Raw genomic sequence first — 24,604 nt, forward strand, 5'->3', positions numbered from 1 at the left:
TTTATCATATTTTGTATACACTTTAATATTTTGGTTACATTTTATTAAAATCATTATATTGACTTATTACAGGACCCTTAACACAAATTGATTAATATACATATCATTAATATATTACAAATTATTACCACATTAGATTCAAGGAAATATCTTTGCAGTCTATGAAGAGACAAAAAATCATGTGAAAGTATATTGGTCCTTAAAAAATACAAGTTTAATTAATGTAACATTTACTGTATTAAATCACTGCCTCATTTTTTTTTTATTTTAAACAAATTATAAAATATCAAATTAATATCTTATCAAAAATTTGTTTGAGAATTTAACTCTTCTTGACTCTTAATAACTTCCAAGACAAAAAAATCACTGTAATTAGTTATATGATTTAACATTTACATACAAACTCTCAATTTAAGCAAATAAAGCGCGTTTGTGTTTAACAAATCAATTTAGGCACCAATTCCAATTTAAAAACACCATGAATCACAAAATACCCTAAGTGTTAATCAACTTAAGATAAATTTGTATAATATGTATAATAAAAGTATAGTAGTAACTAAATTGTAAGGCTAATAATTATTTACATAAACTTTACAAGGATTTTTTTATCTACATGGACTTGTAATTTAATTATCCTAAAATGGAGTCACAATTATCAAAAATCTACAACATACAATATAAGCAATAAGTTTGTATGGATCCAGAATAAAATATTTCAAAGGTATATTATATATAAAATAATGTTGTAGAGATTTAAGCAGTAAGTGGTTAACCGATACTTAACTCTAAAACTCTGTAATATACATATGATAGGATAGTTAACATTTAGTAAAATATAACATCATGTAAACGCTTATAGACTTGAACTGCTGCTTGCTGAAAGCAAATAAGTTGAAGGCACAGAAAGTACAGTAAAGTACTGCGACACAACCCCCAATAAAATATTAATATTTCTTTTTGAGATATGAGAAAATTGTTCGGCACCTTTGCAACATATTTCAAATTAAGTAGCATTATCAATTTGTTTGTATACCTGATAAAATGTACAAAGGTTAAATTAATTGTGAGATTCAAATAATACAAGTATAAAAATGACTACTATAATAACCTATATGTTTTGTTGTGAGTTTTCAAATTAAACAATATCTTGATATAAACTTAATGCTACAAGTATGCTTTAGTAGATAAAGTTACATTTCACAGAGATATTCGTTGTTTGAATAGTAAGTATAAATATAGTAACTAATTAAAAGCAGATAAAACTTTTGTGACTTAACAATATTTAAATTCAATAGCTTAACAATAGACAGTCTTTTAGATTATGAAACAAATATAATATAAGCAAGGTACAATCTATAACACTAACAGATATACCATGCATGAAATTAATATTAAATGTTCCTAACATTTAATATTATAGAAAAACTGTACACACACTAGCTTTCATGGAATACTTTTTGATGTCTCTCAAAAAAATAGTATTTTCTTTTTATCGTTACATGGGATCTTATTTTAATTGCAACTTTTAAGTTGGCAGACATTCTCTTAAGCCTCTACTAGTAAATTATTTTAAGTAAGTAATCTAAGCTTTTCTTTTTTTATTAATTTCTAGAAAATCATTTTATTTATCACAATACCTTGATATCTAGATTATTAGATTGGTATAATCTGATTGAATGGTTCATTATGAAAACAACCAGAAAGTTTAAAATAATTAAAATGCACCATAAACAAATGTTTTTAGTTATGTTATTAAAATATTTTTGTAAAATTCTATAAACTTGTATTGCAACTGCACGATCAAAGCCCGCCATTATAAGTGGCCTATAATATTTAAAACTTTTGAAGTCAACAACACACCGAATGATGACATTTAATATGAACATTCATAACAATCAATGTATTTCTATACTTCGATTTTTTTGAATTAAATACAATTTTGAAGTTAGATCAAATAGGATAAAACATTTTTATAACCATTCTTTGTACATTAAAACCATATTTGAATCAAAGATTCAAATTTTTATAATAGAAATTGCCATTTTTTCTTTAACAAACTCAACCAATTCTTAACAGGCTTTTAAAACTTAACGTCAATATATTTGATTAAAAATTCTTGAAATATTATAATTAAAATAAATGCTTAAAAATGTACCTTTTTAGAAGTATAACAAAGTATTTTTTTTTGTTATTATGTAAAATAGAAATATTAAATATTTATTTATTGAACATACAATATTATACTATAAATATAAACGCTGACATTGGAATGATTTTATGGTTTGAATGCTTGTTTTGTTTCTTTTCTTAGATCATTTGCGTGATTGTCATTTACGGTTTTTAAAAGTAATCTTCGACATTATATGAAGTGTAAATCATTTAGGTTCTAATTATTATTTATTTATCTAGTTTTAAAGTCGCTAAGAATTTAATATATTTTAATGAGTAACAAATTTTATATAATTATGTTTACAAAAGGCATTTTTAACTACTTATTTGTTCTATTTCCAAAGTATTTTTGTAACATTTTAAAAAATAAACTGTAATTTATTTATCAGTTATATATAATAAATTCTGTTAAAATGGCAAGATATCAATACTATAAATTTAAGTGTTGTTTCTTCTTGCCTTGCGAAAACATGAATGTCATTATTGGTTAATGATCATGCTAACAAAAACAGACCAGGAGTTTAACAATGAATGCGTCATAAATATCCTTTGGTGTTTGCCAAAATTGCCTTTGTTTACACCATGATGGGGTCGTCTGATGAGAGCTGGCGATGCAGGAGTCGTTGTGAGCGCAGCGAGGAGGCACCCGTGCTGACGTCATCGGTGCTGCCAAACTCGCCGTCGTGGTCTGTAGTTGATAGCAAATCGTCGTCTGATGTCGCCCTGAATTGATTAAATTAAAAAATGTAAGGCCAACTATTGTGGAATTTGTATGTAATCCGAATATTTGAAGTTTAGTTTCTTAATAGGTTCCTAGAGCTCTTAAAAACTATTTATAGTTTTAATTATTACTTGGTTTTGTTTGGTTTGAAGATGATTTTACTTAAAATCACGGTAATTAACGAGCATAGGGTAGGGAGCATACCTAATAAGTGTGGGCAGGTTGAAGGTAAGATTCCTTTTCTCTTTTTCGATTTCGTGTATGTGTCCCTCGAGGATTTGCTCTTCCTGACGCGGCGCGAGACTTCGCGCGCGGATTATAGTCAGTCGATTAGACGCCGTCTCGCAAGCTTTATCCAAAGTCGCGATATCTTCCAACGTGCCGCGAGTCTGCAAAAGTTCACATATATGTTTTTTAAAAAACGAATAAGTTTTGTAAAAATTTAAAATATACTTTATGTTAAAAAAAAAACAAAACAATTTTATATATGTAGTTAAACTTACATTGCTTATTTTATCGATGAGGATGGCTTCGAGGCAGGCGGTTTGTCGTGCGATGTCATGTAGAGAATCCTGTGCTGGCTGCACCTTGTGCGTGCGCAGGATACACGGAGCGAATACGATAGCTAGCGCGTTGGGACCCATTCTGTAATAATAGGTAATTTATAACTTCTATACATATATAGAAATATTTAAGGTTTGGTCAAATAAATACACTTATTACTGACGTTTGTTATGATTTTTTTATAGCTTCCATTGGAATTGATGATGCTAGACAGTATAATTTTACTTACCTATTGTGATTTTCTCCTAATGCTACCCTTGCCAGGTGAAATATTAGTCTCTCAACTAAATCATAATTTGGTTTAGGTAGCTTTTTTAATATTGTAAAAATACTGGACACTCGTTCCTGGAAAAAAAAATTATATATACTATTATAAGAATGTTTTAATTCATGGAATTATGTTTGTGTTACCACGAGTTCATCGGAAGTTACGGTTTAAAAAGTAAAATAATTATAACTTTTTATAACAATTAATAATAAATTTGCTATTGTGCAAATTCACTGGTATAAGTATGTAAAATAGTTACTAGTACGTATTTTTAAAAGTACCTGTGGGTCAGAGATCTCTGCGGCAAGAATTAAATCGTCGTAGAGGTCGAAAGTAAGCAACGGTTCGGGTAATTCACGGAAGAATGTTTTAAGCACGGAGGCGCGCACGTGTACCGCGTACGCGTCTAGTCGCTCCACGCCCTCCTCCGGCCGCTCGTCCAGTAGGCGTCGCAGCTCACGCACCTGAACGCACGAGACAACACATTCCATATTAATAAATTTATTTTCTAAAACTAAACAAACAAAACAATATTTGAAAATATATTTTTTAACTATATAGTATACTAATTTGTTTGCTCTGATTGCTTATATTTAAATACATTTTTAATGTATGTACCTTCGAACTAAGCCCACTCTTTCTGTAAAGACCTTCAGTGTACAATCCAGTCATTTCAATGGTTGTGATGAGTCTGTCGACAACGATCGGTATGTTTCCTTCCCCAGTAGGCAACTCGCTTAAAGGAATGCCAAAGACCTGAAAAATGTTGAATATAAATAATGTAATTTCAGACTAATAATGATAAAACTGCAAAAAATATATAATTTCTTGGAAAATGTTATGGAGATATTTTATATTTCGTTGTTACAAAAATAACAATTGAACAAAAGAAAATCATCTAAATAACTGAGTTTGAACGATTAGTACCTTTCCACGTTTGAGCACGCCGAACTGTTCGCGGCCGCCCGCGTCCACGGCGCCGACGATGGAGGCCGACGGAGTCACCGAGTCCTTGCGACATTGCGTCGACACCTGCGTGACATGCACCACTCATTTTGTATCCCCGATGATATATTATTATTAATTAATTCAATTCGTATGTTTATATTTATCTAAACTTATATTTAGCTCGAACGCATCACACAAACATTATCGATATGGCCAACACATCACATATTATTTTGTTTAATTTCTTTTTACTGTAACTATTTTGTCTTGGTGTGCTTTGAAATGTTTTTTTTTTAATAACATTAATGGACAGTACTTAGTTTAGGTACTTGAAAATCTAATTATTATTATTATTGTAAATTTTTACCTTCATATAGCACTTCTTATGTGAAGCAAGCTTGCAGGTCTGGCAAATCAGAGAACGCTCGATAGGCCACATGAAGAACGTTTTACAGATCTCGCATTCCGTGGGGATGTTAATCATGGATAAGATGAAAGTGTGCCCCTTGTACTGTATCGGATCGTCCACCTGGAATCGAAAGGACAACTAACCAAACGAATAAGTATTGCATGCACTAATTTACCAGTATTAGTTTCAAACTATATAAAACTACGTTTGATTAATCATTACGTTTCATTATTGTTTATTTCTGATCCAACAGAAATTTGTTAATATTAATAACAAAAGTATGTTAAAACACATCTTACACTTACTTTTCTTTTCTTGTCCTTTTTTCTCTTCGTCCTGGCCTTATCGGTTTCGTGTTGGCTCATAAACTCGTCCATAAAACCCCTGAAGGCATTAACTCCCATCGTAATTGAAAGCGTTGAACCTTCTCGGGCACAAACCGTTTCCATCACGTGAAGGAAATTACCAATTAAATCTTTGTACTTAAGTGCTGAGCCTCGTGTTTCTACAACGCTGTAGGTGGCCACTAGATTGTCTTTGAACTCTCTTAATGCGTGTTTGAATACCCTGTCCACCTATTACAAAAAACAGGAGAATATTCCTTATTGTATTTTTATTTAGTAAATTATAACCTATGTTACTATGGTAGCGTCTAGTACTCTATAAAATAAATAAAAAATTGTATAAATATTAGATATACTTACTTCCGACTGTTTTTCACTTTCTGACGACTCCATAAGATATATCTTCTTTGTGATGAAATTTTGCATTGCTTGTAATTCCGTGGCGTCTGATATGATTTTGTCCGTTCTATCCATAAACTCAGAAGTACCGGTCAAATTAAAATTAGAACTAACGGGGCCCTTGGAGTGGTCCGTCGTTAAGCTGTACGGGGAATCTTTATTTGGCATAATTCTCTTTCTGTTTTTATGCCGTCCTCTGGACGCAACTGTGACGGGGCTGGGACAGGGCATGGTGATCACTCCCTTATTCTGTATACACTTTGTATGATAAAGCTGTTTGCAGTCGATACATCGTTGTCCTTGAGTAATGAACGCATCGATCGCTTGATGACAATACACGCATTTGTCGCCTTTAGCGAATCTTGTACCTTTACGAAACCTGGGAAATGATTTAATATATTTTGTATATTCAATTCTATATAAGTACAGAAATTCAAGCAACACCACTGAGTTTCTATTTGAGTAGGCGCGGGAACGTTTGTGCCTGTACGCGAGAATCAACATAAGCGACAAAGCAACCTGTGGCCGGCGATCCCGAAGAGCCCGTTGCCGGTGTGTCCGATGTAGTCGGGCGCGGGCGCGCGCGGCTCGGGCGCGGGGTCGGAGTTGCGCCGGCGCAGCGCGTCGCCGCCCGCCGCCTCCGACGCGCAGCTGCAAGGGGCATTCGGGCCGTTACGACTTACGACCTACTGCATCGTTCTCCTCATAGATTAACATTTAAGATTTACCACCTACATGTTTTGTGTGTAAGGTTTTGCAGCAATAGTATTCGTTGGAATTGAATATAATTTAATATTTAATTTCATTGTATCTGTTTCTGATCCTGAAATGGACCAATGAGCGAAACATTATTGATAAATTCCTTTGCCGTAGTGATTTCCTTTCGTATATAAAAGACGTAGTGAGCGTGTGAGAAGTGAGAACTTTCAAGCATTAAAATGAAGTGTGAGAATGATTACAATGCTCAGTGTAGTTATTTTTTTTGTATTCCTTTATTTTTAAATTGTTTTATAATGCTAGTGTTACTTTGTCGATGCGGTTTAGTAAATAATTACCGTTTAATGTCCAAGTGGTCGGCGGGCAGCGCGGGCAGCGCGGAGAGCGGCGCGGCGTCGGGCGGCAGGCGGCGCGGGGAGCGGCGGGCGGCGCGCGCGGGGGGCGCGGGCGGCGCGGGCGGCGCGGGGGGGCCGTCGGCGCGCGCGGGCGGCGCGCTCGCTGCGGGGAACGCTCGCGTCGTTACTTTGCTCATATATGGCTCGTATGTGATAGATCGGTATTTTATTTTCAAAATACAATGTTGTATTTACTGCGAGGCTAGATTTTTGTAACTTACCAAAGTAATATAGCACCAGTGGTAGTAAAACATTATAATAGTTCATTAATAAAAACCACACTGTGACACCTAAAACACTTATAATGTTCTCAAATTTCTCGAGTTGATAATCATGGAAAGTTATTTCAGTTAATATAACTGAAAACGAGCACATCCTTTCGGTTTAACTTCCTACTAACAAATATCAACCACGAATATGGAAAAATAGTAAACGATAGAATCGCCATTAGAATATGTAGTAATTAGTATAATATAAACAATAACAATCGTAAACACCGTAACAATAGGGAAGAAAATAACTATACAAGTGTCTTGATGATATTATTACTTGTAAACAATAATTACAACATTAGCGATCGTTAAATCAGTTATGGTTACAGTTAATTAATAAATGTCAATAATAAGTAATGTAAGCAATTTTCAAAAGAAGTTTTAAAATCAATATTATGTACTCGGAAACACTCGAATTTTAAATTCCAGTTGAGATTAACTTTGATTATTAAAAAAAGTATTAAATACATAAGACATTAACGCTAATTGATAAGACATGTACTTGGTTCAATGCTATTTTCAGTTCGAATGGCCGGAACAGAGTCCCGGTGGTCCCGCGATTCCCGCTGGTCCCGAGGGTCCCGGCGCACGGGCGGCAGGCTGTGCAAAGTCCGCACGGGCGGCTCCAGCGTCGTGCTCGACAAGCTGCGCTGGTACACTTGTGGCGATGTCCGTCTAAACATGCAACACGATAAAACATTAATTATACAACACATTTAAAATATATAATAATATAAACATATAAAATTGAGTAATACTAATACTGAATATGTGTGTCTTTTGTACAAAGTACTTTTGCACAAACGTGTTTGGATAATAAAGTAAGTGAGCAGATAGGTAGAATACATCTTAGTTACTGGGGGTGACGGCGCATTGACAATGGTAAGGAACGTCGTCTATAGACGGTAGCAAAACCATGCTTACTGTAAAAATCTGATTTTTAAGATTAATTTAAATATTCTGCTAAGCAATTTCGAAATAACCTATTTTGAATATTAATCGCTTATGTAAACCTAAAGATTCTCAGGTTAACAAACAACACAGATTACGCTCACGAATAATGCAAAATATTTTTTTTACTATAATTGCATACAGTAAGCATGGTAAGTGGTTGCTACCGTCTATAGACGACGTTCCTTACCATTGTCGATGCGCCGTCAAATAAAAATCTTGAATTATTTAAGATAACCGATTCATTTTGAGTGGAGAAAAATTAAATGGGATAGGTTAGGTTAGTTAGTTAGCTATCAATCCGCGGTTGTCGTATAAGCAGATTAGAATATTTTATGACACATATCCATCAATAGAGCCAGTTGCAAATTGAGCCTTAAATAGACTTAGTTTAAGAGGACTTATTCTGAACAATGTCACTTCCGCTGACCCGAAAACAGGATAAGAAGAATTGTATAATAACAACCAAATCTACATTATTTTTTAATTTATTGTGATTTCATAAATAAATATACTGCCTTTGCATACCATATGTTCTACTTGCTATTATATGTTACTAAATGTTTGTAAAGTGTGTGCAATAAAGGATTAATAATAATAATAAATATTTTAGTGGATATTCCTTAATTCTAAGAATTTTAAATTGTCTCTGAAAATAATTTTGTTATGATGAGTTTACCTGAACAAAAATGTATATTTATATTATACATTATTCACTTACCTCGATCCGCTTTTAGTGGTATCGGAACTTTCAGCGGGACTCCAGTCGCCAACCTGCCGAAGGTACTCCTCACTACTGCTAGCTATCGACTCAGCCAACTCCCGTTCTCGTATCTATGAATGTAAACGGCATTTATTTTGTATCTTTTATATAAGCTACTTAAATATTACATCGATAGTTTGCTACTTAACGAGCATGATAAACTTCTAACACCTACTTTTCGACTTTGAAAAGTCAATAAATTCTTCCTAGGGGCCGGTATTCGTTTCTATAATACGATTTCATAGTTATTTTTAACTTTGCCTATTAATATATTTGAAACTCATATAAAAAAAAACTATCTTAAATAAGGCATATTACTCATCACATGATTATATAAAGGATAATAATGATTATATAAAGGATAGGATTTGACGAGCCGGTTGGCGTGGTTGGTAGATACTTGCCTTTTCACGCCGAAGGTTGTGGGTTTGATTCCCACCCAGGACAGACATGTGTGCATAAACATGTCTGTTTGTCCTGAGTCTGTGTGTAATTATCTATATAAGTATGTATTTACAAAAGAAAAGTAGTATATGTAGTATCAGTTGTCTGGTTTCCATAGTACAAGCTTTGTACAAGCTTAATTTGGGATCAGATGGCCGTGTGTGAATAATGTCCCAGGATATTATTATTATTAATATAAAAAAGCGTGGAGTTAGTATTGATTTCCAAGTAGGAGAGGCCTACATTAATTTTTTAATTAATTACATTATATTTTATTGACTTTGTAATTAAAAGTGCGAAAAGTAATGAGTAACTGGAGAAAAAGAGTTTCTTGCCGGTTCTTCTCAGTAGAATGTACATTCCGAACCGGTGGTAGCTTTACATTTAATTCAATACTGTAACTGGACGATTTAAAAGGGCATGAGCCTGCTTAAAAAAATTTGATTTGATAAGGATCAAATGAAATAAAAAAATATTTGTTTCAAATGTTCGGACAAGTTTTACCTTGTTTTTTTCGGCCATTAGATAGTTCTGATCTATCCTGAGCCAGAGCAGTTCATTGGCCAGGTCTTCTGCTGTAATTTTGTTCGGCCAGGCGACTATGCCTTGTGGATATTTGTTGGAGTTTACATTCCAGCTGTCGTCTGGTGACGATTCGTTCGTTTCTTGACTAATCAGACTGAAATCGTAAAATAATTACATCAATATAAAATGTATTTTATATAAACACATGAATTCCTTACGATACCAGACTTAAAAATACTTAAAATTAACTATATATTGTCTCTTCTTTACTTCACAAGTTTTTTTTTTTATACATAGAATAGGAAACCGGACGAGCATACGGGCCACCTGATGGTAAGTGGTCACCAACGCCCATAGACATTGGCATTGTAAGAAATGTTATCCATCGCTTACATCACCAATGCGCCACCAACCTTGGGAACTAAGATGTTATGTCCCTTGTGCCTGTTTTACGCTGGCTCACTCACCCTTCAAACCGGTACACAACAATACCAAGTACTGGTGTTTTGCGGTAGAATATCTGATGAGTGGGTGGAACCTACCCAGACGAGCTTGCACAAAGCTCTAAAACCAGTAAGTTTAATGATTATTATTTTTTTAACTTAAGAAAGAAACAATAACCACCTTATCTTTGACTGATACATATTTTCTGTTGAGATATGATTGGGTTTGGATCTATTTATATAAATCGAAAGGGAACATAAAATATATATTTTGTCAAACCTCGGATTCGATTGCTTAAGAGGAAGTTCTGTTATGTTTTGTGTTTTGGAAACTCTTCTTTTATTGTATGTCTGCACGCTGGAGCTCTCCAATATATTATCTCGTTTTTTCTCTAAGCTGTAAATGACAATCATTGTTCAAAGTAAAATGCATGAAATATATATTTATGTAAACTATAGAATATATTTTAAGACAAACAACATTTTAAAGTCTTACCTTGCTAATGGCAGTGATTGGGTCGCTCTTAGCTGTCTCGTTTTCTCCGCCTCTTCTTGTATAAGCATGTCTCTGTAAATATATTCATTAACATTACGCTACATACGAGTATGACTTATGAAAAGATTCGTATAGAATTCTATATTTGCAACGATAAACCAACAGAAGGGGCGGGGCACTCACAATTGTATGTCAATAATATTCTTCAATTGCTCAATACTGGGCGGCCGCTTCTTGAAGACGCCAGTTTCCGGCACGAGCGCCGCTTTAGTCTCATGCTGTCAACACAAATAGCAACCGCAGCTCGTAAATACAGATGTGTCCCACAACACTTTGCCTGCGCACACACACGTTAGTGGACACGGAATAGGAGGAGCGGTACCGTGGGCAGCCGGCGGGCGGGCAGCCGGCGGGCGGGCAGCGAGCGGCGCAGCAGCCAGCCGCGCGCCGCCGCCTGGAACAGCACGGCCGCGGCGCGCAGGCGCACGAACCAGCGCCGCACGCGCCGCCCGCGCTGCCACGCCTGCACGCGCCGCGCCGCCTCCTGCCGCAGCGCCAGCCACTGTCTGCAAGCACAGCGGCGGTCGGTGGGGCGCTCGCACGGCGGCCGGCGGGCGGCGGGGCGCGCCCCGTACCTGCAGTATCCCTGGATGACGACGGAGGCGCGCCGCAGCGCGAGGAAGCGTCGTCGCTCCAGCACGGCTCGAAACCAACGTTGGATGGTAATAATTGAAGCCATAATTTGCTGATGTAACCGGTATTCCAGCTTTGTCTGCTCACTCTCGCGCATAAAAATCTTCGTTGCACCTGAAACATTCGGCATTGTCACGTGCATTTCGACATTGTGGATCATAAACTAGTGATAAGTATGATATATAAAATAGTTTACCTAATTGATAATTATCCCTATCCAAATTTAATGTAGCCAGAAAGTGTCGGACGTCCGTCTGAGAGCTTAGCAATCCTTTGGGCAGAAGTATTCTGTACAATTGAATAAACTCCTCGTATGTGAGCCGCACGTTGTAACCCGCCTGTCTGATCCGAACAGTCTCCAACATGCCAGTGTAGCGCAGTTGTCGTTGCACTGTCTCCTCGTCGAATACATTTGGCACTTTGTCACTGTTCGATTTAATACACCTATGTAACAAGATATGAGACTTAGTATTCGTTAACTCAGACATATTGTGTACCTTTGTTTCAATTTCAGCTCGATCGATTGACGCCTTGTGGCCGTCTAGTGAAGTTACCTGATGAAGAAGGGGTTGGCTTGGTTGAGGGTCTCCATGAGCGCGGCGAGCGAGTGCTGGAACTGCGCGGCCACGGTGAGCGGCTGCTTGCGCTTGCCGGCGGGCGCGGCCGTGCGGCCCGCCAGCGTCTTCACGCTCTGCAGGTTCTTTAGGCCCTTCTTCGCGCGATCTCGCGGTCGAAACGATTTGTTTTTCCTGTCGATCGACAGACTTTCAGAATTTTTAATATACGGCGGAGGACTCCCTTTACCAAAAATAAAACATTCATGCTGCTAATATAACCCTGCTAATTTATATAAGCTATTAGACAAAGAACACCAATTTGATAATACATAATAATTGTGTATAACATCTTATAAAAGAATAAAAAAATACTAAATCATAAAAACGAGTTCCCTGTAAATCCAATTATTAAAAAAGTGCAAAGAAAGTTATAAACAAAAGGACCATCACCGTAACCGATCAACCCAATAAATTTGCCAAAATTCATCAAACAAAATCACTTAAAAATCAAAAGAAAAACAAAAAGAATTATCGGTTTTTCTTCTTTCGATGGGACTAAGATAAGCTTCTCGATTACACTAAGTAACTATCAACATGCACACATATGAATGATGATTAATATACTTAATGAAAAAATTAAAACAAAATCCACCCAAAAGTATAAACGATTTCTTTCTTCGAGTAACTCCATCCTACTTCCGAGATTTGTTTGATGAACGTAAGAGCGAGCGGGAGAGGGAAAGAGAGCGGAGAGAGAGAAAGAGAGAGTGTAGAGTAGAGCTGCGGGAGAGGTCGGCGCGGGCAAGCGGCAAGCGTGCGCACGTACATGACGATGAGGCTGGCGCGCTGCAGCACGTCGGCGTCGTCGAAGCGCTCGTCGCGCTCGAGGCGGCGCGTGCGCGTCTCCGCGATCCTGTAAGGTTTGCCCGCGACGCGCTGCTTGCTATCGGCCCGCGCCTTGCCCGCCCTGACGCGGGTGGCGGAGGAAACAAGGCATCCACGGAAACAAAACAAAAGTCAAGTAAACCGGCGCGGGCGGGCTGTCGGATGGCGCGGCGGGCGGCCGGCCGTGCTTAGATGTGGGCTCGTGTAGGCGTGTGTACTTTATGTGCTCTACTAACGATCAGTTTAAAATACATCTAAACACGGCCTCGTGAACGTAATATTAAGGATGATAAGTCGAGAGAAAAATAAAAAAAACATCAATATCCATGCGTAAAGTGCACATAGAACTGAAAGCATGCCATAAACGGTGACTTACGCAATGCGGTTGATTGCAAGATTGATTGACGATACTGTCACCAGTTGGCTGAGCAACAAGACATTTTATTACGTCACATTACAGTATTAGCAAAGCTTATATTATGTAACATATGTAATTCGAGGTATAATTAAACAATTTGGGAATATCAATATATATAACATTTTCATGCCTCGTTCATGTTAATGGAACATATTTTTACACTTAATTCTGTTAACTGTAGTAACTGTAACTGTTGACAGGCAATTTAATTTTACTATTGATGCAATTTCGAAACAATCACGTAAGACGTAGGGTACAATTTAACATCCACTGCGAGACTCACCTGATAATACTGTCATTCGGCGCATGTATCGATGCCCGCTGTACCCTAGACGCACCCTCGACTCTGTTTACCCGATGTCTTCTCCCAGCTTCTAAGAAGGCAAAATACCCCCTGCAGTAAATAGAACGCATTAACGAATTATACTTTTATTATTTAAATTACACTAACGTAACCGTTACTATATATTATATTGAAATAGAAATAACAAAATACGTATTTACCTAAAGAAAGCTCGTACAATAGCCCACCGGAAGACAGCAACTGGATCTACACCCACTAATTCTCGGACAAATGCCAAGGAAGAATTCTTAAGAACGCTTACTATGTCTTGTCGCATTAAGTCTAAGTTCTTCTCGCGCATTGCTGTCACCTGAAAAATTAAAAAAAAAAATTATATCAAACATCTTAATCCACCAACCTGCTTTCGATTCACCCACCGCATGTGGTACAATTAGTTCTAAGCCTTCTCAAGATGTAAGAAAGGCCTAGGTGTGAAAGATGTTACTTAAGAATGAGATTTAAGATACAATGAAATAAAGGTTTAATGCGAAGCCTACCTGATATTTAACCCTCCCTGCGTAATGTCGAACTACGAATGCGGGCTCTCGTCGCTGTGGTTTCTCGTAAAAGGGATTGTCTTCATGCACAGAATTAAATTTTTGCAGGAGTGTCTCGTTTGTTGCCCACGGGAAACTAAAAAAACCAAAAATAAAACCTTTAGCACTTACACGTTGTAGTAATGTAACATTTTGATTATATTTTGTTTATTTTTATTCGATTAGCTAGTAATAAATAAAATCAATGTCCTATTAGAATTCTGGCCACGGCGGTCAATCCTAAGGACTAACGCAGGAGAGGTCAAATGTGTGTAGTCAAAACAAATACTGGGGAAATCTTCGGAAGTTTTCGTTACAACCTACGCAATCCGCTGTCTCCCGTACCGAACTCTGTTCGTGTTTCGACGGAACTTTCCTCGGGTTAACAAGAGCAATCTCGCACTTCCCACTTGTGCGTACGGGAGTCATCCAGTCAGGTACTAAGACTAAGTAAACTCACTTGCACTGGTCGTCCAGCAGACACAGAAGGCCGCCTGGCTTGCCCTCTATGAGCTGCAGACAGCCCGTGTTGTCGGAGAAGCCGATGTCTGTCCAGCGGATGCCCTCCCGGCGGTACTCCTCCTGCTCGTACTTGAACACGTGCTGGTTGAAGTAGTACTGCAGGTGCTCGTTCGCGTAATTGATGCAGAGCTGCTCAAAGCTGTTGCTCGGACCAAAGTCCTCGAAGCCGAATATGTCGAGGACGCCTGGAATGTTTATTGTAATTGTTTATTATATAATAATGGTTACAATTCCGAAAAAAGAACAGAAATTAACGTGGCAATAAATTTTGAAATATTGATTGAAGCATTTAGCGGGTTATGTTTCATATTTTGCTCCCTAATGAGGACAAATCCTGACTTTTTTCCTGTTGCTTATTCTTAGATTATTTTATAGTAAATGTTATTTTTTTAATAAAAACACTAGTGTCACCTATACTATGTCCTTGGTGGTCTCTGAGCGTATCTTTTTTTGAAAGCAACGCATGATTGACCTGCATCACTATCCAGTCGAACAGAGCACCATACAGACATTTAGCCATCGCATCTCTGGTGGCAATCGCTTCTGGCAACCTAGAAGGCAAAATAAAACGTTATCGTCGACATTTCAATATTGCTGTTGCTTTTACATAAACTACAAATTTAATATAATAAAATTAAGAGAATAAAATGATTAAGCAGAGGGATAAGGTTGTAATACTTTACAAATTATAAATAATATATATTTTTCTTCTTTTTAATGTTGAGGCACGTGGTCCCTGACACAAGAGCCGAACCGTTGTTCTGTAGTTTTTTAAAACCGTTTTAATTTGAAGAGGTCAGACAGTTGATAGCCAGTAGATGTTTGAAATTATAAGAAACATTGGCTATTTTTTAAATATTGACAGTCAATACGTCTTATTTACTTTTGTACTAATAGAATACCGAAATAAAAGAACTTGCTGAGAATGTCCAAAACATTAGAATGAGCGATTAAAAGAACCGCTAACATGTATATACTGGTAAGAGTAGTATAATTTTACCATAGACAATAAAATAATATATTTTCTGTAACATTTCATGAAACAGCGTAGAGCAGTGCGGTGGAAAAAGATCATTAACAGGTCAGGACGCCGTTTGACGGTACTAAGAAGTTAACAGGATGTGACCCGTCATACATACCTATAATTAATGACAAGTGTTTCCCCAGAGGCTCTGGCGCGTTTGGATGTGAGCGCTGCTAGTAAAGTTTCTTGTTTGACTCGTAAAAGTGATGATATGAGTGATACCACTTCTGGATTCCGCACACCCACCGCTTCGTCGTGATGATATGACTTCCTTTGTGGTTGAAACTCTACATTGCCTGTTTAAAAAATAATAAAATTGGAATATTGTTCTTATTTATTCTTAATTTTATGTATTTTATATATTTTATATTTTATTATTGATGTTTAAACTAGTAATATAAGAATAATAATATCCTGGGACATTATTCACACACGGCCATCTGATCCCAAATTAAGCTTGTACAAAGCTTGTGCTATGGAAACCAGACAACTGATACTACATATACTACTTTTCTTTTGTAAATACATACTTATATAGATAATTACACACAGACTCAGGACAAACAGGCATGTTTATGCACACAAATGTCTGCCCTGGGTGGGAATCGAACCCACAACCTTTGGCGTGAAAGGCAAGTATCTACCAACCACGCCAACCGGCTCGTCTAGTAATAAAAACTTTAATCAATCATAGTTTTTAAAACACTTCATACATTCTGATTCTGATTTCTTGATATGCTATTCATTTGGAGTTCAACTCCTGTGTTATAATACAGCAACTTTTGAGCAATTGCTGTATGCAATGATTAAGTTTATGTTGTGAAGTTTAATGTAGTATCACTGGTGGTAGAGCTTTGTGCAAGCTCATCTGGGTAGGTACCACCCACTCATCAGATATTCTACCGCAAAACAGCAGTACTTGGTATTGTTGTGTTCCGGTTTGAATGGTGAGTGAGCCAGTGTAATTACAGGCATAAGGGACATAACATCTTAGTTCCCAAGGTTGGTGGCGCATTGGTGATGTAAACAATGGTTAACATTTCTTACAATGCCAATGTCTATGGGCGTTAGTGACATTTACCATCAGGTGGCCCATATGCTCGTAAGCCTTCCTATTCTATAAAACACCCATAAAAATGTTTTATATTGACTACATATATTTAATTAATGAGAATAAATTTTCAATTAAATTCGTTACAACTAAATTTAAATAAACTTACAATAATATAGTACTTCATTTCATTTGTAAATTTACAATAAAAAAACACATTAAGTTATGATGAGAAATAACAAACAAACAATTTAGGACAAATAAACATATGTACATGTATTACAAAGAATCTGTAATCAATTTAACTTTGATTCTTCTCCGTTTCTTACAATTAAGGAAAACATTATCAGAAATGAAATATGTTTTAATTATTTATTTCTATTTCTGAACTGAAGTTCAGCTGCAAAGGGCTTTATTTTTTCAATGCATTTAAAATCAACACAATCCATATATTTTCTCAAAACCACTATTTATAATAGAAAGAAGGATAATTGTCTGCATTTTGTAAATTTTGGTTTTTAATTTATTGCCTTGTCCTCACATAAATAATTTATGTATCATTAAAAAACAATAACACCATTCGTAAAAAAAAAAATATAGTTTTTTATATACCCTTTGTAGTATAAGTTCTAATATAATGGTGATTATAATGGCCAAAATTTAAAAAAAAAATGCATAATTTTTTAGTTATCATAAAATTATCAGTAAAGGGTCAATTAACTGTCTGATAGTATATTTTGTATCTTATCATAACTTTGGATTAGCAATTTGCAAACTTTCACAAGTACTTATCATACATTTTATGATAAAATTATATCATTTATTTGATAATAATATACATAGACAAATGAAACGAAAATTATTTAACTATACAATATTTTGAATACATAGTTTTAATTTATAGATTTCTAGCTATGCTCTTAAAAGTGGATTAATGTGATTAGTTAAACAAACCTGTATTCTTTTTTCAAATATAAAATCAAAATGACAGAAAGACAGAAATCGGTGTTGAAATAACCAATGAGTACGAGTAAGACTGACCAGGTTTATCACTTACCTAAAAGGAGTACCGCAGAGAGAACAGCAAACAATCGCCGCTGCTTGTCCAGTGTGAAACCAACCATGTCCATGGATTGTTTCAGCCGTGAGAATTCATACTGTTCATCGACACCAGGCACTACACTACAACCAGTTTTTGATAAATAATTGTATTTGTCCACACTGAGCAGGTGTAACTGTTCCTTTTCTTGTTCAGAAGCCCCCGCCAACAGATAGTAAAACACATGATAGTTTCTTTCGTTTCGACCTTGACTACATATTCGGGATTTCTCCAGAAGATATTTCTGCACAACAGCACCGTGAACCATTCCATTTTCCTTATAATTTACTTGTATAAATTTGCCAAATCGACTGGAGTTATTGTTATGTGCGGTTTTCGCGTTACCGAAAGCCTCTAGCACTGGTCCTGCACTCAATATAGTTTGTTCCACGCCACTTCCATGAGATCCCTTCTGACTGAGCGCGGTGAGATGATGGAGAAGAAAATTTGTACTCTCTGTTTTCCCTGAACCGCTTTCGCCACTTATGACTATACATTGATTCGTTCGCTCTCGCAGCATACAGTGGTACGCCGCGTCAGCAACTGCGAAGATGTGAGGAGGAAGGCTCGAGCCTATCCGCTTATTTTGATACAGCTTAACGTATTTTGGGTTGTAAATAGGATAGAACTTAAAGGGATTGAGGGCTATTAATATAGATCCCACATATGTGTAGATATATCCAGCCGCGAATCGAGCCCTCAAGTTATCCAGGAGGGTCTGTTCGTTCAATTCCGGCAGCTGGCACAAGTCGGGATACTCTCGATCCTTCGGCTGATAGAGAAACCTCTGGAAGTAGTCCTTTATGAGTTGCGGGTCCACTGAGAAGTTTTCCATCCATGGTTCGTCGGGAATCTTTTCTCGCAGATAGAACCTGCACAAACAACATTGACATAAACTATTCACACACATACAAAAACAATATACGGACGTAAGATTTTACATATGTGTTATTTTTAAAATGTCGAATATTATAAATTTACCAAAAGGCACTTTCAGAGTTCATGTTTACTGCGAGTAGCAAAAATTTCAGTTTGATTTTGATTGGCAGGATGGTTGTTATCACGCCGCGGCGGCGGCAGGAAGAGTGACTCACGCGCACCAACAATATCCCTAACCACTGTCGTAATGCGGCCCTTCATTAAATCAATTTCAAATACGCTATTTAGTAAAGGCAGTAGTTCGTAATAGCAGATATTATGAAATAATCAAAACAAACCACTATCAAACACAATTGACTATGCACAAATATACATTTTAAATTAATATTAAGGAAACGAGAGTAAAATTACAATAATTAAAATAGACGCAAATAATTATATATGAACCACTGTATATATAATTATTATAAAGAGCATTGTAGTCTACAAACAGTTGCTCAGTGACAGGATAATTTAATGAAGCAGAAAATATTATGGCACGGTTACATATTACGTATATCAAGTAAGTGAACATCGAAAATTGTCGTAAACTTATAGTTTATTGTATTGGAAGATGAAAAAAATCATTCGAAGGTAATATGCCATAGGTATGTACGAAAATAAAATTCGAAATTAGAGAATTATGTCCGAAAGAGGGCTTCACTTAACCTGACTATTTAAAATTTCAGTCAGGGCGGAGCGTCTATAAATGTGCTGAGTTTTTAAAATAAATTACGTGATATTCTTTTTTATTAATTAATTTTGTGCAGTTTTCTGTTGCTGACAATCTATATTTATCGTAAGAACAATAATAATTTTTTAAAATCAGGTTTCCGCTTTATTACCTTTTATAAATTGTCGTACGTCAAAATTCCCAATAATAGTGTTTAGTTTTTTATTTCCCGGAAAACCATTTTAAATGCAAGTGAACAGCTAATTAATATTAAGACGTAAAGAAGATTATTTAAGGGATTCACAACAATTAAAATTACTATAAGGCAATGACACCAATAATAAATAAATTAAAACGTGAAATATAATAATAAGTATATTTCACTTTCATGAGGTCCTAGAGCTTTAACCGCGGCTGCGCTTGCGTCATAATTCAGAATGTAATTCTTATTCATAAATTGGTGGTTAAAGTAACGATTCTTACACGAACTTTCGTTCCCATTTTATCACGAACTTAAGTGTTAAATTTTCAAAAATCTTTCCTGTATTATATATTAAAAAAATGACACAATTAATAAGGCTTAATTTAGTACAGTAAATGACGAAGTACGAAGCGATAGCTCGCTTGTATAAATAAATAATAAGGTAAAAAGAGGTTTAATTTAAAAATAATCTTTTTAAGCTTTTCCTCTTAATAAAAATTCTTATTCACGATTATATAATTATTCAACGCCAGATACACGTAGAAACAAAGCGAGTGAGAAAACCTAGGTAATATCGTGTTCGAGTCTATTATAGGTAAAGATACCATTCACATATTGAATGTAAATAAATATGTTAGCAAGGTTATACCTGTAACGCTGTACTTCGATAATTACATAGCGGACCGGCTACTATGCATTGTTGCTAATTAAGTCGTAGAGGAAAATATTTATGATAGGATACATTTATAACATTCCGAACGTTTGTAATTTTGTTCTGCAATCGTTTAACAACTAAATGTTTTTGTATTCAATTATTTTTGTCTTTCACGCTCGATGAGTCACATTTTTTTCGGAAGGAAGTATGAAAACCAGCATGATATCGACTAGATGTCTACCGTATTCTATTCGTACTGAGCCATAGGACACGTAATCGAAAATTCCAAATAAATAGAATATAACAAATGTGAATAATCTTTCTCTTGACATTTTTGTGATTAAAGAATATTAGTCAGTCCTTTGTGAGGCATGTCAGTCATCGTCGCCGGGCCGATGTTTGTTTTCAAAGCATCACTGGAAATAAATGCCAACGTGCCGGCAGATGCTCTAGTTATAGAACGAGGAATATTTTCATGCCATCAGAAATTATATAAACACGTTCACGAAAGACATCTTTATAAATATTTCTAGTCTTCTAAAGCTTCTAGATTATTAGTGATATAGCATTATGTATACCTGTAGTATTGGCCGGAATTGTTGTTAGGCCACAACATCATTACGGCGACCGGCGACTCGTTCGGTCCGAGTCGCCTTTCCTTACATTCTCCGCTGACCATGTCTCCCACCACCTAATTTTTTATACAATAATTACATCAATTAGAAATAATACATATAAAAAACTATATCACAGATGTATGAATAATAAATAAAGAACTCATTAATTAACGATATATTGTTTAAGCTTATTTCGCTGTAATTTTATTTATATTAAAGAAAAAAATATTCAAATAAATGAATGAGTAGTATATAATATATTAATATTTAAGGATAGAGTTACAGAAACAAATACGTACGCCGATAGAAAAAATAATGCGATTTCTTTACACAAATAGCTTAATTTAATTTAGATATCCATTATTTGTTAAACATTAATAGAAAAATAAAATATTTTATCAAAACATCTGTTAGGAAGTTATGTTAGTGTGGAATTCACACAAATAGCTTCAAGTAATGCAGCAAAAAATTAATTGAACGTATTTATCATCAGTGACTAATCTTGTCTTACGCTGAGATTGTATTACTATTGTTCCTAGTAAAACATTCATATGAACTTTTTGAATAAAAACATCACTAATAGATTTTTATGAAGGTCACATTTTGTATTTAATTATATTTGTTACATTGTTTTTGGTTTTTGTTATAATATTTAATTCTATTTTATAAATAAATTACAACAATTTTCCCGAAGCAGACTTCTAACCTTGTTTGGTTACAAAATATAAGAGAGACCATTTACGATCATCACAACACTAAAATTCATTTTACAGAATAAACATATATGAAAACAACTTCTAGCATTTCAAAAATGCATTAATTATTCAATAATCAGAAATCACACCAAAAAGGTCCTATGTGATATGATTTTGTTTTGTTATAAAATATACACACATAATATTTTTTTAAATCATTTGCCAACTTCCTCTTAGCACAAAAGTCAGCGGCAGATAATTCCTAGATGGTATTAAGACTGCATCATGTAACTTACAATTGTTTGGGGGCAATGAAGTTAAATGATATGCTTGCAAGATTTAGATGCACCAGTCTGAACTAATCACAATCAGTGCTTTATTAAGGAGCTATTCCAAACATCTGTACATACCTCCGCCAATTCATAAGGACCTCCCGATCCATCATTTAAGTTGAGCTTATCAGCAATGCAGCAAACTATCTCTTCAGAGCTTGTTTGCTTAGAGGCTTCTACTGACAAGGCCTCATATTGTGCAGAAAGTGCTCCTACAAATACCTAGAACAACATTTTTAACATTGAACTCTAGTGATTTAAATTTAACTGTAGTAGGAAGTTTATATGAATTTTTTTTTTAAATAAAAATCAAGTAAACAGGGTATGTTCCCCTTGTGGGCAAAGACTTCCTTATGCATTACATGCATCAGGTTTAAATTAGCTATATTATCAGTATATCCTTCGAGACACATACAAGATGAATTAAAAACACAAATTAAGCACATGAAAACTCAATAGTGTTTGCATGTGTTTGAAACAACAATCTTTGGCTTCATTCATAAGCTCCAGCTACAAGGCCAAAAATAATGTCTACTAACATTTAAGAATCACAGTAACTTTTAAAATATGAAATAATACTATATTTAGACAACACTATATTGAAATATATTATTCTAGAAACTTATATAGTGATATTTTATATGAATATGCTTTTGTTTATGAATGTATAAAGTTTTTTTAATTATTTGTAAAATAAATCTGTATAGAAAATGAAATATTTTCAAAATTTACATATTAATGTAATTTATTAATAAAGATTGAATATATATATATAATATATGTTTGTGTAAAGCTCAGGTCTCAGATGAGGTGAGATTCTGCCTTATTTATATTTCCAGCATTTTAGTGTAGAATTTAATTCAAAAATAGTTATATAAAATGTGTGATAAAGCACATTTTACTAAGAATTTAATTATTTTTTTTTTTGAGTTCTTGGTGACAATAAAAGTTTTAAATGTGCATATTGTTTTAATCATTTGATATATAGTATATTATATTGTATTTAATAGACTTTCCTATATATCTTATATTATTCTGTGTAGTGTTTATAGTTTAATATTTTGTTTTGTATGCTAAATTAAAAGAACTTTATTATTATTTATTGTTTATATGTTAACACATTCCAAAGTAGTGATAAAAAGATGAACAAAGGTCAATTTAAAAGTGTACTATCAGTAAAAGTCAGCCAAATAGAACACCAATTCATAATAATATTACAATGATATATTAATTATTTTTAGAAAATGCTTGTATGAAATTATATTTTAAACATACGATATTTGCTTTTATACTGTGTTTTCTGTGAAAAATGAATGTATAATGTCAGATACAATAGTCTGTTAAGACTAATAATAACTAAAAGTAAATTTAACTGACCTGCACAATATATCTATGATTTTCAGCATGAGCCATCCTGCTTCATTGTACACACTCTTGATACATTCGTAAATAATTTAATTTCATTTTGGTACACCACACACTTCGTTAAATGTATTTTAAACTTCACTTAATTTTATTAATAACATTGGTGGATTTAATTTGTTACTTCTTAATTGTACAAAATTTTAAGATAACACGAGTAATTGTCGAGTTAAACGATGTTTTTAGAAATCCTGGATTGTGAATATGACCCCCCGAGAGCTGCACAGGTTGTAGTCAACCGTGACAAGATCACAAAATGTCATGTCTGAGGTCCATATAGTTCCTTCTGTACGAGTTTAGGGCGAATTCCTGACTTTGTCTGGTGTGGCGTAGGTTTGTGTAAATTGAGATTTTAGTTTGAAAACAATATACAAGGAAGAGAAATCTCAGATGTGGGTCACATGCTGATTAAATTGAAGTCGCCCAGCTTGTTGCTCTTTTAACATATTGACATTGTCACACAACTTAATTATTAATTAAAAATGTCGATTTCTTCACTTCCTTTTGCAAGTCTTTAGTAATATTTGAAACGAACAATGTAACTATACAAAATCGCAACGAAGTCGGTGTATTCAACAACCTGTTATTTGTCATACACAACTCTTGCTTACGCACCACGTAATCGCACCAGATGCACAATTACAATATTACTATCTTCAAAATCATGTACAACGTATGACAGACTTCTTGAAGTTTTATAACTTATTTCAATTTACTAAATATTCTATAGAAATTGAACCACCATTTTTATTTGTATGTAGAGTTGAATTGAATCGTGTATCTATTACCAACTTAGCCATGACAAGAATTTGTTTCCTTCATAATAAATGCATGGAAACTGCTTTCATCTTAATTTGGTCGCATTATATTAAGGCATAGACTAATTTATTCCTTTACCGTAGACATTATTATTTTTATTATATCGAAAAAGGCAACGCTACTCAAGTATACAGCCGCATGTTGTTTTTTTATAGGGTAATTTATGTATGTATAGTTTATTGATTTTATTTAAAAATTAATTGTATTTAGCTTCTTAAATATAAATATAGTTAAATGAAATATTAATTTTCATACTATGTTTCATACATATTTTTTATTTTAATTACATTTTAAAGCTGACCTTGTACAAGGAAA

At 34.8% G+C, this 24,604-nt stretch overlaps 1 protein-coding gene across 4 annotated transcripts; it reads right to left on the reverse strand.

The window, feature by feature from the left end:
• Nucleotides 1–24,217, reverse strand: LOC126773174 (unconventional myosin-IXAa-like). Of its 4 annotated transcripts, none has more exons than XM_050493893.1 (33): nucleotides 23,426–24,217; nucleotides 22,127–22,270; nucleotides 20,983–21,095; nucleotides 17,915–18,828; nucleotides 15,922–16,102; nucleotides 15,194–15,333; nucleotides 14,721–14,967; nucleotides 14,222–14,357; nucleotides 13,886–14,034; nucleotides 13,665–13,775; nucleotides 12,905–13,045; nucleotides 12,076–12,270; nucleotides 11,718–11,965; nucleotides 11,464–11,635; nucleotides 11,211–11,394; nucleotides 11,012–11,106; nucleotides 10,829–10,900; nucleotides 10,613–10,729; nucleotides 9,869–10,043; nucleotides 8,879–8,991; nucleotides 7,709–7,881; nucleotides 6,878–7,037; nucleotides 6,342–6,473; nucleotides 5,784–6,201; nucleotides 5,385–5,654; nucleotides 5,038–5,217; nucleotides 4,650–4,754; nucleotides 4,341–4,478; nucleotides 4,004–4,186; nucleotides 3,684–3,799; nucleotides 3,394–3,535; nucleotides 3,095–3,279; nucleotides 1–2,892 (listed from the first exon to the last, which is right to left on the reverse strand). In XM_050493893.1, exons 1-33 carry the CDS (start codon nucleotides 23,459–23,461, stop codon nucleotides 2,745–2,747), a joined length of 6,033 nt encoding a protein of 2,010 aa, XP_050349850.1. In that variant the 5' UTR covers nucleotides 23,462–24,217; the 3' UTR covers nucleotides 1–2,744. The 4 variants fall into 4 exon arrangements, with proteins under 4 accessions (XP_050349850.1, XP_050349852.1, XP_050349853.1 ...); XM_050493895.1 differs by lacking the exon at nucleotides 12,905–13,045 and adding an exon at nucleotides 13,340–13,387; XM_050493894.1 differs by having other exon boundaries at nucleotides 2–2,892; nucleotides 5,038–5,199.
• Nucleotides 24,218–24,604: the final 387 nt, after the last annotated feature.

Source organism: Nymphalis io, chromosome 14 (assembly GCF_905147045.1).
Source record: "Nymphalis io chromosome 14, ilAglIoxx1.1, whole genome shotgun sequence".
Lineage (NCBI taxonomy): Eukaryota > Metazoa > Arthropoda > Insecta > Lepidoptera > Nymphalidae > Nymphalis > Nymphalis io.

Coding starts and splice junctions, on each gene's coding strand:
- LOC126773174 (XM_050493893.1), bottom strand. CDS start 23,461: ATGGCTCATGCTGAAAATCATAGATATATTGTGCAG. Junction 21,096..22,126: donor GTCCTTATGAATTGGCGGAG/GTATGTACAGAT, acceptor ATAAAAAATTAG/GTGGTGGGAGACATGGTCAG. Junction 10,730..10,828: donor CAATCACTGCCATTAGCAAG/GTAAGACTTTAA, acceptor TGTCATTTACAG/CTTAGAGAAAAAACGAGATA.